Source organism: Dipodomys merriami, unplaced genomic scaffold, assembly GCF_024711535.1.
Source record: "Dipodomys merriami isolate MVZ:Mamm:240054 unplaced genomic scaffold, mDipMer1.0.p SCAF_148, whole genome shotgun sequence".
Taxonomy (NCBI): domain Eukaryota; kingdom Metazoa; phylum Chordata; class Mammalia; order Rodentia; family Heteromyidae; genus Dipodomys; species Dipodomys merriami.
The window spans coordinates 1,422,855-1,438,877 of record NW_027202804.1 but is presented as its reverse complement, the minus strand read 5'-3'; the positions used below and the strand labels follow the sequence as shown (position 1 = coordinate 1,438,877).

Here is a 16,023-nt window from a genome sequence, read left to right as displayed (position 1 = left end):
CCAGAAGAACATTTGGTCCTGAAGAGAAAAGGGAGCTGGCTCCAGATGACCTCACCAACTAGAAACCAGCTCAGAGAAGTGGCTGCCACAGGCTTAGAGCCAGAGAGTCGAGGTAACTCATCATCTGGGACCTGAAAAACTTGCAGTGGTAGAAGAAAGAGAGTAATCAGAAGGTTTTGTGATTAAGTTAGGGGGCTGTGATCTGTCCCCACAGATTGCCAAGAAAGGAGTGCAGCCATACTAAATTGGGGGAAAGGAAGAACTTCCTAGAGATGGTAAGGAAGAACTTTCTAGAAATAGAACTGGCTACCCTTGCTCTGGGTAATGAGTTCCTCACCATGGGAGGGGATCAAACAGACATGCTCCAGTTGTTCTATCACAAATAAACATATCAGGTTGAACTTGAGTCATGCCTACTGAATCCTAAGTTTCCATTTCCCATCCCACTACCCTGAAATGTTTTACAGTTTTGCCAGAAACTTTTTAGATTGTCCTCCTGGGCCAACCTCAAAGCTCTAAACCTGATGACCATTAGATGGACTTCACCTTCTGCTGAGCTCTGATGTGAGATATCCAAACTTGACCAACATTTAAAAGCTGAGAAATAATATAAGAAAAGTGACTCCACCTTTATAGAGCTGGATGATGATGGAATTCCCTACCAGATTTACATGAGAAAATTTTAGCATAGCACCTATCATTAGCTGAACCTAGGTCACCAATCCTAGCTACTTAGGAAGCTGAGATCTGAGGATCTCAACTTGAAGTCAGCCTGAGCAGAAAAGTCCTTAAGACTCTTGTCGCCAATTAATCACCAAAAAGCTAGAAGCCGAGCTGTGACTCAAGTGGTAGCATACTACCTTTAGCAAAAAATACTCAGGGACAGCGCCCAGGATCTCTGAGTTCAAGCCTCAAGACTGGGACACAAAAACAAATACACAGAAACAAATAGCCTCTTGGTTGAACTATTATATACAACATTTATCATGAAAGCTAACTAAGCATTCATTATTGGTTCAGGACTGGAGCTGAGCCATCAAAAATGGCAGGCACTAGATGTATGTGGCTACTGAGCCTGTAATCCCAGCCCCATAGAAGGCAGAGGTAGGTAGATTACAGTTCCATGCTCTAGAAGGTCAGAAGTAAGTAGGCTAAGATTCATGTCCAAGGTCAAATACAGGGCCGGCGTGGTGGGAGGGGCGTGGATAAACTGTAAGGTAATTGCATGGTTAGTAGAAAAACATTCGGTGATATGGTATACATGGGACTAATGCTGTGAAGCTAGGTTTAGGGCAGGGGTGAGTTTGAGATGCTTACAGATGTGATGTCTCACATAAGTCAGTAAGTCAAGGGAAGTCCTTCCACGGAGTAGCTACTATACCCTGTTTACACACATGTTCTAATTTCTCCATTGTTCTGCAAGATGGGTGAGGGCGAAGTGTTCAAGCCTTACTCCTGCCACACACTGAGCAAGTGGCATCTGAAATTTCATCCCCAGATACCAGAGTTCTTACTCAGTGTCCGACTCAGTGCTGCTCCAACGTAATAGCCTCCTTATCCCTGGGTCTCAAAGCTGGTGCCCGTGTTCGATTCAAATCCCTCACTGTAACTCCCGTAGTAATCATTAGAGAAACAAGGCAACTTTGCACAAGTCCAAGAATAAATTACTCAGGTCTCTAGGCCTTCACACCCAGTGAGACCCAAGGAGCACGCTCTTAGGAAAGGCACAGGAAGGCCTATGTGTATCTGATCAGACAAAATAACATTGATCGAAAAGAACTCCCGGAAATGGAAACAGAAGATTTTTTCTTTTTTTTTTTTTTCCTGTTTCTCTTTTCTTTTCTTTTTATCTTGTTTGTCCATTTATCTATCTTTGGGATGGTAAGGAGAGGCACAGAAATGGTAGGGGGATAAAGGGTAGACAAATGCAGCAGGGGTATTCACTGGACACTATGTTGAAAATGAACTGTACAACTTGTGGGTGGGGAGGGGAGGGAAAACGTGGGAGAGAGTGAGGGTGGAGTAATATCGTCCAAAAAGAAATGTATTCTTTACCTGACTTATATAACTGTAACCCCTCTTTATATCATCCTTATCATAACAATATTTAAAGGAAAAACCTCCAAATCCAGTGCCCTGACCTCTCCTAAATGCTGCCCTTGAACCTCTGAACACAGCCCTTCAAACGTGTTCAACCTTGAGTATTAATAGACAAATAGCCATGGGGCCGGATGGATTTGCTGGTTAGAATTCGAGACTCTGGAAAACAGCTTAGAGCAACTTTAAAATAGCAACCAGTGGAATAAACACATCAATTACACAGGGTGGTTAAGGGGTGGGTGGCAAATGATGGTTTATTCAAGAAAATAAAACCTTAGTGACAGGTTTAAAACTCTCATCAAAATGCTTTTTGTTTAAACGCAATATTTTCTTTTTAATAGTTCCTCTCACTGCCTGTAAATGTGTGTTTCTTCTTAAAGAGTCCTTTCAGAAGTCTCAGTCCAGCCCTGGAGACAAGCACAAAAAAAAAAAAAAAAAAAAAAGGAATTGTTCTTTGTTTTCTTCAAGAAAACAGACACCTGCCTTCCTCCCAGCATGAGGTGTAGAAGGGGCCCTCCGTTATCTTTGATGTGTGTGTGTGTGTGTGTGTGTGTGTGTGTGTAAAACTCTAGACATGATCATTTTCAGATCCTTGGGGTTTTACTTATTGAGGTTTTAGAGGAAAGGGACTCCATAAACAATATGTATGATGTCTGTATTTGTGGCAGGACCCAAATCCTTAGCTTGTGAATACATTCAGATCCAACCCGACCCCTAAACACCCCGCCCCGGCCCTCTCATCCTAGCCCCTCCCATCAGCCCCTTCGTTTAAGTTTTCTCAGCTTTTCTCCTGAAGGCAGATGGATTAGACTTAGCATCCCTGCAGGAGGGAAATAGCTTTGAGAAAGTTCCCCAGTCTGGTCTCTGGGTTAGTCAATCAGATCTTCTCCAGGGGCCCAAGGAGAGAGGATTTTAGCCAGATTCTAGGATGCCTAGATCTCCTTGGCATGCCATGAGTTTCAAGGCTGTGTTCCTTGGTTGAAGAGAGTCTCAGAGACGAGGTAGGACTGGATGGAAACAAACCCCTCGCTGTCCTGACACACACACATAAATATTTACCCAGCAATGCTATGTGTCCCAGTACTGTGTTCATGCATAACTCAAGCTTATCCAACACAACCCCGCCCCATCCTCTGGGAACTTACAGACCAACTTCCAGCAAGTAAGTCGTAAACCTGTTAAGTGAACAGCAAACTGTGATCAAGGAAAGCTGGGTCACAGGGACACCAGTAGAAAGGACCTTATGAGATTATGGGACAGAGAAAGTTAAGTCTGAGAAAGGGAAAAAACCACCAGGAAGAACCAGGTGAAATCGTAGCAGACATTCCAGGTATAGAGATTCAGTTACTTAGGAGGCTGAAAACTGGAGGTTAGTGGTTTGAGGTCAGCCTGGGTAAAAAATAAAAATGTCTGAGAAACTCTATCTCCAAAATAGCCAGCAAAAAGCAAGACTGCAAGCATTTCTCAAGTAGTGAAGTGCCAACCTAGGAAGGATATGCCCTAAGTCCAAACCCCGGTTACTGCCAAATAGTTGAAAATGAAACGGGTGGGACGGGAACAATGATACACACTCACCATTCCGATTCTGGGGTAAGTTTAAATAGGGAGATCGCAGTCCTGTCCATCCAAGGCAGTAAGTGAAATCTTAGTTGAAAAGGGGGCAAAATGGGATGCAGTGCGGCTCAAGTGGTAGAGCACCTACTTACTAAGCAAGTGGTCCTGTGTTCAAACCCCAGTTACCATCCCCTCCCCCAAGTAATCTCAGCAGGTAGGAGGGCTTCATAAGCTACAATGGGAAGTCTGAGTGTCATTTTAAGTAAGTACAAACAAATGATTTAGAGGGTTTTGAGTGGGAGAGCTAAAGGCCAGCAACCGAGTGCTGAGTTCAAGCTCCACTACTCACACCCACACACACACCCCACACACAACCCACACGTGCACACACACACACACACACACACACACACACACACACACACACACACACACACACACACACACACATGGAGCTGAGGATGAAGCACAAAGACAAATCAAAAAGGTGTCCAAGGCCTTCCTGGAAGGGGACAGAAAGAGTCTTCAAACAAACAAAAAATCTTAAAGGTACTTTTAAAAGATACTTGGTCCTATGGTGATCATAGCACAATGCAAAGATTTTAAAAAACAAACAAAAAAAAACTTGTCTTTCTGACATACTTTTTTTTTAAAGTAAGAGCTTCAGGAAGCTGGCACCAAGCATTCTGGATCAACAATGACATGGGTATTTTACACATTGATCTTTTCCCCTGCTCAAACCAAAGCACATTTTCATAGCTGAGGTCTCCTGAAGTCAATCAAAGCTATAGACTGAGATCTTAGTGGTGTTGGATGAAGCCATTTAACTGTTTTGTTAAAACAGTTGGTCTTTTCTGTTTGTCTCCAGCAAGTTCTCACTATGTAGATGGAGTTGGCCTCAAACCCTCTATCCTCCTGCTTCAGCCTCTAAAGTTGCTGACTTCACAGGAATGTACCACCATACACAGATAATTGAGAGGAGGTGTCATGAAGTTTTTTTTTCCTAAACTGGCATCAAACCTCAAATCTCAGACCTCTCAAGTAGCTGGGATTATAGGCAGGAGCCATGCGCCTTCCCCCACTTAAATTTGTTATGCTCATTTTCCATTGCTCATAAAATAGAGGAAATTCCTATCCCATAAATTTAATGTGAATAATAAAATGGCAACCCATAAATTGTATACATTATAACTAATGCTGTGAATCTTACTGTTATGGAACGAAAAAACCACCCATTGTGCTGAAGACTTGATAACCATTATCTGGTCAGTCTGTTGTAAAGTCTCCCAGACTCATGGCTAAGAGGTAACTCACAAGGTGAACTGCCCAGGGCCACTCTGCTGGTCAGCCTGAGATGGGAGCCTGGAATACTCAACCTGACTTAACATTTTCAGATGCTTACATGTTGGATCTGTGTTGGTACAAAAAGTCAGGGGGGGGGGAGAAGGAGGAGGAGAAGGAGGAAGAGGAAGATAGAGGGATGAGAGAGGTAAGGAAGAGGAGAGGAAGGACGGAGGGAGGGAAGTGAGGGGAGGAGGGAGAAAGAGAAGAGAGAAGAAAGGAAGGAATGGAGAGAGAGACAGAGAATAGAAATGAAGAAAGATAATTAAGGAAGAAAGATAAAGAAAGGAAGGAAGGGAGAAAGAAAGAAAGAAAGAAAGAAAGAAAGAAAGAAAGAAAGAAAGAAAGAAAGAAAGAAAGAAAGAAAGAAAGAAAGAGAGAAACAAAGAAACAAAGAAACAAAGAAACAAAGAAACAAAGAAACAAAGAAAGAAAGAAAGAGAAAGAAAGAAAGCAGAAAGAGGAAGGAAGGGAGGGAGGGAAGAAGGGAAGAAGGAAGGAAGAAAGAGGGGGAGAGAGGGAGAGGATGGGAGACAGAGGAAGAAGAAAAAGAAGAAGAGAGGAAGGAGAATGAGGAAGAAAGAGAAGAGGAGGAGAGAGGGAGGAAGAGAAGAAGGAAGGAAGGAAGAAGGGAAGGGAAGGATAAAATAAAAAGGAAAAAGAAAGGGAGACAGAGGACATGGAGAGGAGAGGGAGGGAGAGAAGAAGAGGAAAGAAGAGGGGAAGGAGGGAGGGAAAGAGGAAGGAAGGAAAGGAAGGGAGGGAAGGAAGATGATTGTAGATACATGACATGACTTTTTATGGAAGTAATTCACCTTTTCATATTCTTTTCGCGCCAAGGTGTCTTTCAGGAAGATAATTTGGGATGCACTTCTGAAACCCTATTTGAGGAAGGCCCCTGTGAGACTAGTCACCAGTCACCTTAGCATCTGATAAACCCGGTGGTGTCGCAAACCTTCCTAAGCCCCACTTGAGACAGAGTGCAGACACACTGCTGTGAAGTTCATCGGTCTGCAGCATCTCTCTCTCTCTCTCTCTCTCTCTCTCTCTCTCTCTCTCTCTCTCTCTCTCTCACACACACACACACACACACACACACACACACACACACTTCTGACCATTGCAAACGGTTTTTACTTTCAGAACATAATTAGATCTATTTTCCAGCATATTTGATACACTTTAGAGAGGTGCAACCTAGAGACATGTAAACACTAGTGTTCCCAGAGCCTCCCGAATGCTTAACTTGGGGGATGGGGAGAAGGAGATACAGAATTTTTGAAAAGAGCAGGCAAAACCCCGAGTGAACTCTGAGACATCAAAGTAAAATAGAAAAATGGACTAGAAAAAAAATGCCATCGAATGAAAATAAACAAATCCAAAGCCCAGGCTGGGGGGCGAGGGGGGTGGGGCAGGAGAACAAGGAAGCATCTTATGGCAGGGCCAGCAGTCTCATTCCAGCATTCCGTCAGCAGGATCCCCGCCAGCTTCTCCGCTCACTCCTATAAAGCTGGCCGCGGCCACCTCCAAGGCAAGATGTGGCAGGCCCCATCCGCCTCCTTGCTCCCTGCAGGCTTCCCAGGGCCCCAGCCATGGCAAAGAGCGGACTTGTAGTCTGCCTCCTGGTGATCAGCTTGCTCCTGGACCAGGCCAGCAGCCACCCATCCAGACTGAAGTCCAGAAAGCACAGCAAACGCCGCGTGAAAGGTAAAAGGGGTTCTGTAGCAAAACTCCATAGACTCCTGTGTGGCCAAGAAGAGGGGGACAGGGTGTGTGTGTAGTCTCCTCCAGAACGCCACCCCTGGGGACCGTGGCCGTGTCTAGCTGGCTTTTCAGGGGATTGAGTGAGCTTTGTATCCCCTGATGTTTAAAGGAATCATGCTTTTTTTCTTTTTCCCTAGAATCTTTCCATTCCCGGGAAACGTTTGGTGGTTTCAAAGAATCCTGGGCTTTGGGGTTTTCTAGAAGTGAAAAACCAGGAGTTTGAGCACTCTGCCACTATACTACCTCTCCAGCCCTGCTAGAAGGTTTTCTAATTTAAAAAATGGACAAACAAGCTTGTCATGTAAAACATGCCTGTAACACCTGTCTTCTTTGTCAGGTGAAGTTAGATGTGTGTAGTAGTCCTCGGGACTGCAAACCATGGGGCGGGCAGAATATGTAGATTAGCAGAGTACGGATTCACTCGTATTATTGAGGAATTGTATCCGATTATCTTAGTATATGTGTAGAGGATAGAGCTATTGGTAGACATGAATATACTGTAGGTATGTTTCTATGACACCAACTTAAATATATCATAAAGGATTTGCCCTGCACTGGGCTAGAGGGCTCAGGGGTAGAATGTTCGCCTCACAAGTTCAAAGTCCTGATTTCAAACCTGTCTCACCACCAAAACAAAAGAATGGAACCTCTCACTTCACAGTAATACATCGGCATGCTAAGTTCTATAGTCTTTGAAGTTATTTTGACCCCCAAATTGACTCTTCAAGCAAGACATAGGTTGAGGTGGACTTGGAAAGAGTTAAGAGGTAAAGATCAAAAGTTGCAAAGAGGAAGGTGCCACTAAGTGATTTGCAATATGTGAGAACCAAAGCAAAAGAAAGAAACAACAAAACGAAACACCGATCTAGTGGAAGGTGTTTTATCTCAGCCTTGGAGTCAGTTTTCTACCAGGGTGTTAGAAGGTAAATGATATGGCACTATTGCTTTACCTTCTTATTAGAAAGAAGCACAGGAAAATACCAAGAAGCCAAAGTCAAGATTTGATAGGACACAGCTGACGCATACCAGGCGAGCTTCTACCCTGTCCTATGTTGTGTTTGGAGGATTCTAAAGAGCCTTCTGCCAGGGATTTTATTTGAATGTTTAGGTCTCAGGCACAGCTTTTTAAGCTGAGTCTGTTTTCCTTATGAAACATCCTATTTCCCCATTTCCTCTTTGAATGAAGAACTCAAATAATTTCTCATTAGTAGATGATGCTGAGGACAGGGGCGGGAGGGAGACAGAAGATACTAGGTGGTATGGCACTTTAGGGAGAGGATATAAATATATAAATGTGTTCTCTCTTTCTTCTCTCTCTCTCCCAACTTCTCCCAACCTCCCCCCACTCCATCCCACAGCCCAAACAACTTTTTGTCATTAGGGTCAAGAAAGTCAACTTCACAAGATGTGGAGTAATAAGCCTAGATTTGCCTACTAGTTATTTTCCCACCCACCCATATAGTCTTAAAATATTTGAACTACTTTGTAATAATACCAAAGTTTATGAAGTCAGACAGGTGAACTGTATTTTCTCTTCCAATCTGTATCTCAATATTATATACTCTCTTAACTATTGGGTGACAGTATTGAAGATGTTATGCAAATAGTTTGGCAGGCAGGCAAATTTATTTATTAACAAAAAATTATAAATAATACAATTATAACATTATCACAATAAATTACTAACAATAAAGACAATTATAATAAATTAGTGATCAACCCATGATCAAACAATACATAATAGTTAAATTAATAATGTAATTTATTTCACCTATTAAATCTTGGATTTAGTAAGGCCCACTTCATTGAATAGCTGGATGTTACTCCTTCGTTTGGATGGGTCATGACATTCTGCTCTCTCCTGGTGAACTTCTTCATGCACTTACAGTATATTAATCCCCAGACTAGGGTATTATATCTCTAGAACTCACACTGCAGGTTAGTCAGACTCCAATTGTCTCTCCAAATGACAGCTCCCCTCTATACCCCATCCTCTGGGAATGATAACTAAACATCATCATATCATGAGTGTTGGTGTGTGTGTGTGTGTGTGTGTGTGTGTGTGTGTGTGTGTGTGTGTGTGTGTGTGTGTGTGTGTGGCCCTCATTCTCACCTGGCTTTTTCATTCAAGTGATGGCACTCTACCACTTGAGCTATACCTTCACCTCCAGCTTTTTGGTAGTTAATTGGAGATAAGGAGTCTCATGGATTTTCTTGCCCAGGCTAGTTTTTGAAATAGTATCCTCAGGTCTCAGCCTCTTGAGTAGCTAGGATTACAGGTGTGAGCCACAGGTGTGTCTACAAAGCTACTTACTTTTGACCACTTCCTTAATCAGGGAGAGCCCTGATGATTCCTCAGCCCCATCTAGGAACACTCAAGAAAAAAGAACTGGCTGCTCCCCATCAGGAGTGAATCGTTACGTGGCCTTTGTAAGCTGCTCCTCCAGGAGCTGCCACCCCGATGCATCAGTAGTGTAGGGGCCTTGAGCAGGATTTGGGCTCGACTCCCCAGTCATGCCATTTTGCTCAGTGTGCCCACCTTCATGCAAGGGAAATCTCACCCCACTTCCTTTCACCTCTACTTTTGGAGAGCACATTAAAATAACATTAAAGTATTTTCTATCCCTAATGCTCAGCGTTGTCAGGAAATGGCATGGGTAAGAAAATACTGAAAATTAAGCTACCAGTAGAAAAAGTGCTTTGAAGCAAATAAGGCTCACAGAGCATGATTAGCAGAAGGAATGGGAGATGAAAGGATAATCAGGAAAGTCTTCTCAGAAGAGGCCACGGTAGTGAGAGCGAACAGGCAGAAGGAATAATGAATGGAAGAGGCTCTCGAATCCAGGAGGCTGAGGCTGGCTGGTGACCAGGTGGAACTCACAGGGGGTGGGGCTGGAGACAGAGAGGCAGGAGCTCTACCTGCTGGAATCTGCCTGTTTTACTGTCCGCACCTCGTGGTAATGAATTATGCTTGCCTTTCCTGCCTGTGTTCTTTGCTTTTCTTTTTCCTTTTGCCTTTTGGGGTGCTGGAGTGTTCTGAACTCAAGGCCTTGAGCTTACTAGACAGCCATTCTCCTCCTTGAACCCAATGACCCTGGTCTCACACATTACTTTTCATGTACACTCAGCTCAATGACATCACGAACTGACATCATTGATGACATCGATGACATCATTGCCTCCACGACCTTCAGATTGTGTTTCCCAAAGCTATTTTCTCAACTTTAATTGCCTTTCTTTTACTCATCTGCTTTCCGTTCTCTAACCACTCCCCCCTAAAATGTGTCCCCAGAAAAGGATGGAGATCTGAAGTCTCAAGTTGAAAAACTCTGGCGAGAAGTCAATGCCCTGAAGGAAATGCAAGCTCTCCAGACAGGTGAGACACCCCTCCAGCCCCCCCACCCCCCCAGTTGCTGCTGGAAGAGAACCAGGGGTGCCAATAACTCTTTCATTGAGACTGCATGTGGAGTCCGGAAGTCATCTTTTAGGAAGAAACATCAACAAATTAGAGATGCAGCTGAGTGCAGGGATGGAAAGTTAGTGATAATGGTCTTGAACAATGAGCTTGATTTGCTACCTCCTTTCAAATATCAGTGGTATAGAAATAGGAATAGATTAGCTTGGCACTGGAGACTCAGGCCTGTAATCTAGCTACTCAGGAGGCTGAGGTCTGAGGATTGCAGCCAGCTAGGGCAGAAAAGTCCATGAGACTCTTATCTCCAATTAACCACTAAAAATGCTAAATGTGGAGCTGTGACTCAAGTGAAAAAGCTAAGGAACGATGCCTAGGCCCTGATTTCACTCCCCAGTGCTAATGAACACACACATGCACACACACACACACACACACACACACACACACACACACACACACAAAGAATTCATAACTCCCAGGAGGCCAGGAAGCATTTTTGCTATAAGCAATTCTGCTAGGAACAAGGGTGATATTCTTCCTTTTATCAGATCTTTGGGTATACAGAGTTTGAAGGTTAACGGGCCTTTGACCATGTTTTGATACTCTAAGTACTATATTAGTTCTCCATCACCTTTTGTTGAATAGTCAATTCCAGTTCACTTCAACATTTTATGCTATTATGATTTCCCTCATTTTATACATAAGGAAAATGAAGGACAGAGAAAGTATCTGTCCAAGGTGTACACAGCTAGTAAATGTCATGGTAGAAACCTAAACCCAGACACTAAGGTCCTGGCCCCTAACCTAAAACCATCTGTACTCCTTTTCTTTATGCTAGACAACCTAAACAATATTACAGGTCTTTGTTCTCGGCTCAAGAAAGCCACTGTCTCCCCACACACAAACTCAGATTTTTGTTCCTGTTTCACTTCTTTTCTCTTGATAATGAAATCCCATTCAATTCCACAAGTTGCAAGAATATCCAACATACAATGGAACTATATAAATATGGAGACAGGCACTGGCATCCCACGCCTGTAATCCTAGCTATTCAGGAGGCTGCGATCTGAAGATCCAGGTTCAAAGCCAGCCTGAGTCCATGAGAATCTTATCTCCAAAGAACCACCAAAAAATTAGAAGTGGGACTGTGACACAAGTGATAGAATACCAGCTTTGAACAGAAAAGCTAAATGACAGTCCAAGCCCTGAGTTCACACCCTTCAACCAGCACCAAAATAATAACAATAACAATAACAACAATAATAATTTAAAAAAGCATTATGAGTCTTGAGATACTATTTTGAGGTTGAGACAGAACCAGGTTTGTGTATAATTTTTCCATGCTCTACAAATTATGGTTTTGTCATGCTAAAGTTACAAGTAGCAACTTCTCTATACCTCAATATCCCAATAAATAAGGATAATAAGACAGCACTTCATAGGATCATCAGGGTTATTATAAGTTAACTTATGTAAATTGTTTGCTATAGTATCTGACACATGTAAGATCATTATTAAAAATCATTATAATCACACATTATTCTATAATTATTCATCAGCATTTGCCAGATCCAGGATCAGGCATATTGCACACAAAGACATAACATTCTTTCTTCTTCTTCTTCCTCTGTGTGTGTGTGTGTGTGTGTGTGTGTGTGTGTGTGTGTGTGTGTATGAGTGCTGGGATTTGAACTCAAGGCCTCAAGTTCTCCTTTAGCTTTTGCACTCAAGGCTACCACTTGAGCCTCACTTCTACTTACAGTTTTTTCGTGGTTAATTGGAGATAAGATTCTCACCAACTTTTCCACCTAGGCTGGCTTTGAACTTTGATCCTCAGGTCTTAGTCTCCTCAGTAGCTAGGATTTACAGGCATGAGCTACCAGTGCCCAGCAAAAAATTTTACTCTATTAAATCTCCCATTTCCACAGTCTGTCTCCGAGGCACGAAAGTTCACAGGAAATGCTACCTGGCTTCAGAAGGCCTGAAACACTTCCACGAGGCCAATGAGGACTGCATTTCCAAAGGGGGGACCTTGGTGGTCCCCAGGAACTCTGACGAGATCAATGCCCTCCGAGACTATGCTAAGAGAAGCCTGCCTGGGGTCAATGACTTTTGGGTGGGCATCAATGACATGGCCACAGAAGGCAAGTTTCTCGATGTCAATGGAATGGCTGTCTCCTTCCTCAACTGGGACCGTGCACAGCCCAATGGTGGCAAGCGTGAAAATTGTGTCCTGTTCTCCCAATCGGCTCAGGGAAAATGGAGTGATGAGATCTGCCGTACCAGCAAGAAGTACATATGTGAGTTTACCATCCCTTAACAGGCTCTTCGCAAATGTGTCTCACTCAAGCAAGAGTGGGCATGATTTATGAGCTGGCGGTCCCCAGGAATAAATCAAAGTTGTAATTATTGCACAATGGCAACATGTTGGTCAAAGCCCACGGTAAGATACAATCAGACAATGGGGCTATCATATTTCATGGTGGTTTTGCCTTTTACAAAGCTCAAGACATCAGGAAATAATAAGCGTACTACTAAAGAGACTTTTGCAAAAGGAGGTCTCAAATCCTCCTCCCTCTTTCCTTGTCCCTGTCACTTATGTAGGCACAGTCTGTTTTAGAAATACAATCTCATGCATTTCTTCAATGTGACAAAGCAAGCTTAGGTTATCTGGAAGATAATACCTTAGGAATTTAATCCAGTCATGGATGGCTCAATCACAGGGATATAGTCTAAGAAATGTGTCATCTGGCCATCTTGTTACTGCATCAACATCATAGCATTGGCATAGATCAAACCCTTAATGTGGTTTCTACATGCAAAATAAGAGGTGCTGGTAGAGCGCTTGCCTTGAGCTGTGCACAAGCCCAGAGTTCAAGCCCCACGTCCGACAAAATAAATAAATAAGTAAATAAGAGGTGCTGTAAACACAAGATGTATTAAAGCCTTCTGTTGGTGTAACCTGGAAGGTTTTTAGCGTAAGCTTCTTTATAGAAATGTGAGCATACAATAAGTACAATTTTTTTTATAAAGCAATAAAAAGTATAGTATATGGTCAGCTTCCTATCCATATAAGGAAATGCTTGATACAGAATCCCTATGACACCAAAGAAAGTTTCTTTAGCTCATAATTTCAGTGGCTCAACATTAAGACTGGACAACCTGGCAGGACTCTGTAGGCGGTACTTAGATTGCTGAGGGTGTGCCCCTGAAAGGGATTGTGGGACCTTGCTTATCCTCTCTCTGTACTGTATATCCACTCTAGCTTGAGATGTGATGACTTGCTTCTGCCTGACGTGCCACCATTACCCTGATCAGGACATGTGTAAACAATTAAACCTCCTGAAACCCTAACATATAATAAACACCCAAACGGGCAACGTAATGGTTTGTTATCATGATCAAGTCTTATGTACTGTACCTACTTCTTCCATCAGTCACTTGTAGGCCTGACAGAGTAACAGGTTTGCTTACTTAAGTGTCAGCAACACCCATGTGAGTGATGGCTTGCAAGGGTAGGACAGCTACAAGGTCGACAGAAGCCTTTCAGCTGCATTATTATCGATAGGACCACCATCACCTGTGTGGGCCATCACTGGCCGAAGCATAGCAATGCGGTGCCTGGCTGTATGTATGAAGGATCAGAATTCCCTAATTTGGTCTGATGCTTGGGCTACTCCATCCTGGACACACATCATGTGCCCAGAGCCCTTGTTTCTCCCTGTGAGACAAGTATTTCGCCAGTCATGAGAAGAATGTTTGAAGAAGAGGTCTGATCTGGTTTTCTTTAAACTCCTTACTCCAGCTTTTTGGGAATTTCTCAGTCAAATAAAACAACAACAACAACAAGAAGAAAAACTCCCCTAAACCCCACAAAAACAAAACTAAAACTAATGAAGCTGTACACTTGTCAGTAGTCTACTCTTGGCATTAAGTTATGACTTCCAACTTAAATGAGAAACCAGAAAAGAAGAATAGACGATGATGGTGGGGGTGGGGGAAAGGAAACAGTCTTCTTTTCCTTCGCGTTTCTCCTTACAGTCTTTATATGTATATACATTAAGCTGTTGGAGGAGGGGGTTGAAAAACTTTATATACTTTTTTTGAACCATCACTATATTTGACTCTAATAGTATTACTGGAAGAGCCAGTTGGATATAAATAATACTATTTTAGGATCACACTATGCAAGTTTTTATGCTGCCAATGCTATTCCCATTAAAGTGCTTAACTAGAGTGTATAAAATAACTTCATTGGCTTAAAATGGAATTATACCATTTGGGCTTGAGGGAAAATGGGCATTTTAGAAGCAAAAACATATTCTAAATATATTTTGTCCTTCCAATAAATATCTTTTTATTTCTTTCTGTGTTGAATGTGTTTTGGGAATAATGGCCTGTTTTGAAAATGTTAACTACATATGCTTGGAATTAAGTTTTAGTTCTTTTTCATTGCATAATTTAAAAAAAGCCTGAATCCAGCTCAGGGTAGATGTGTTTGGATGTTGATTATGGTTATTCAGGGTGTGTTGGATTGTATCAAACTTGACAATTTGTGTGTGTGTGTGTGTGTGTGTGTGTGTGTGTGTGTGTGTGTGTGTGTGTGTGTGAAATCCATGGATTTGATCAAACTGGTCGTATAGATATATTGGAAAAACATTTTCACCCAGCAATGAGGAGTTATGATCTGGGGTGGAGGACTAGGTAGACTTAATATGCTGGTGTAGAGCTCGCACATATAATCCCAGATCTGATGGAGGCAGAAATTGGGGGAAAGGCTAAGGTTTGAGGTCAGCTAGGGCAACAGTCAGTGAGATCTCATTTTAGTTAATAAGCAGCTCACACATATAATCCCAGCTATGTGGAAGTAATTCATACCAGGATCACAATCTGATCCTGGCCTGGATCTTGTGTGTGTGTGTGTGTGTGTGTGTGTGTGTGTGTGTGTGTGTGTGTGTGTGTGTGTGTGTGTGTGTGTGTGTGTGTGTGTGTGTACCAGAATTGGGACTTGAACTCAGGGCCTTGCACTCTCACTTGGATTTTTTTCCTCTCCAGGTGGCACTCTACCACCTGAGTCATACCACCTCTGCTGGCTTTTTGGTGGTCAATTGGAGATAAGAGTTTCACAAAAGACTTTCTTGCATGGGCTGGCTTTGAACTGTGATCCTCAGATTTCAACCTCCTGAGTAGTTAGGATTACAGACCCAAGCCACCGGTGCCTAGGTCAGAAATATTTAACAATTCCTAACAGCAAACAGGTAAGTGTTGGCTGGATGAGGAGGCAAGGCATTCTAGCAAACACTTTTCAGGGTGAGGCACAAGGTTGATGCTCTTACCCCAGATTCTAAACTTGATGTTCACTGTGACTGATGAGTTTTGAATCTTTCTACCCAGCAACATACACAATATTTGTATGGCTTCCATCACAAAATTACTCACACCAGAACAAAGAGCACTGCCTTCATTTATTTGCATTCTCAACCAGCCAGGGTTGGCCTTCAGGAACTAGTGCAGGGTGCTGCATCTACTCATGCCTGGCACCTGCGCCTCTCTCTGTGTCCATTTTGTGCTGGGAACCACAGACCGCGTTATTTACCAAGAACAGAAATGCAAACAGCTCACAGCTCTGGAGACTGGGAAGTCCAAGATGGAGGAGCCAGCATCTGGAGAGGGTCAGCATTGGGTGTGGTCTTTCTACACAGTCTCATGGTAGAAGGCAAATCTGAGCAAAGGAAGGAAGGGGCTGAACTTGCCCTTTTTATGAAGGCTGTAATCCACTCTTGAGCCTTGACAGGCTAACTACCTCTTAATAGTCTCAGTCCCCAATAATATCATTACCTTTCGATATG

The 16,023-nt window shown here is 42.9% G+C and overlaps 1 protein-coding gene across 1 annotated transcript; it reads left to right on the top strand.

Annotated features, from left to right (window-relative positions):
* The first annotated feature begins 6,585 nt into the window (after window positions 1–6,585).
* On the top strand, window positions 6,586–12,496 carry LOC138826671 (C-type lectin domain family 3 member A). The gene is made up of 3 exons (XM_070021901.1): window positions 6,586–6,702; window positions 10,052–10,135; window positions 12,103–12,496. Exons 1-3 carry the CDS (start codon window positions 6,588–6,590, stop codon window positions 12,492–12,494), a joined length of 591 nt encoding a protein of 196 aa, XP_069878002.1. The 5' UTR covers window positions 6,586–6,587; the 3' UTR covers window positions 12,495–12,496.
* Window positions 12,497–16,023: the final 3,527 nt, after the last annotated feature.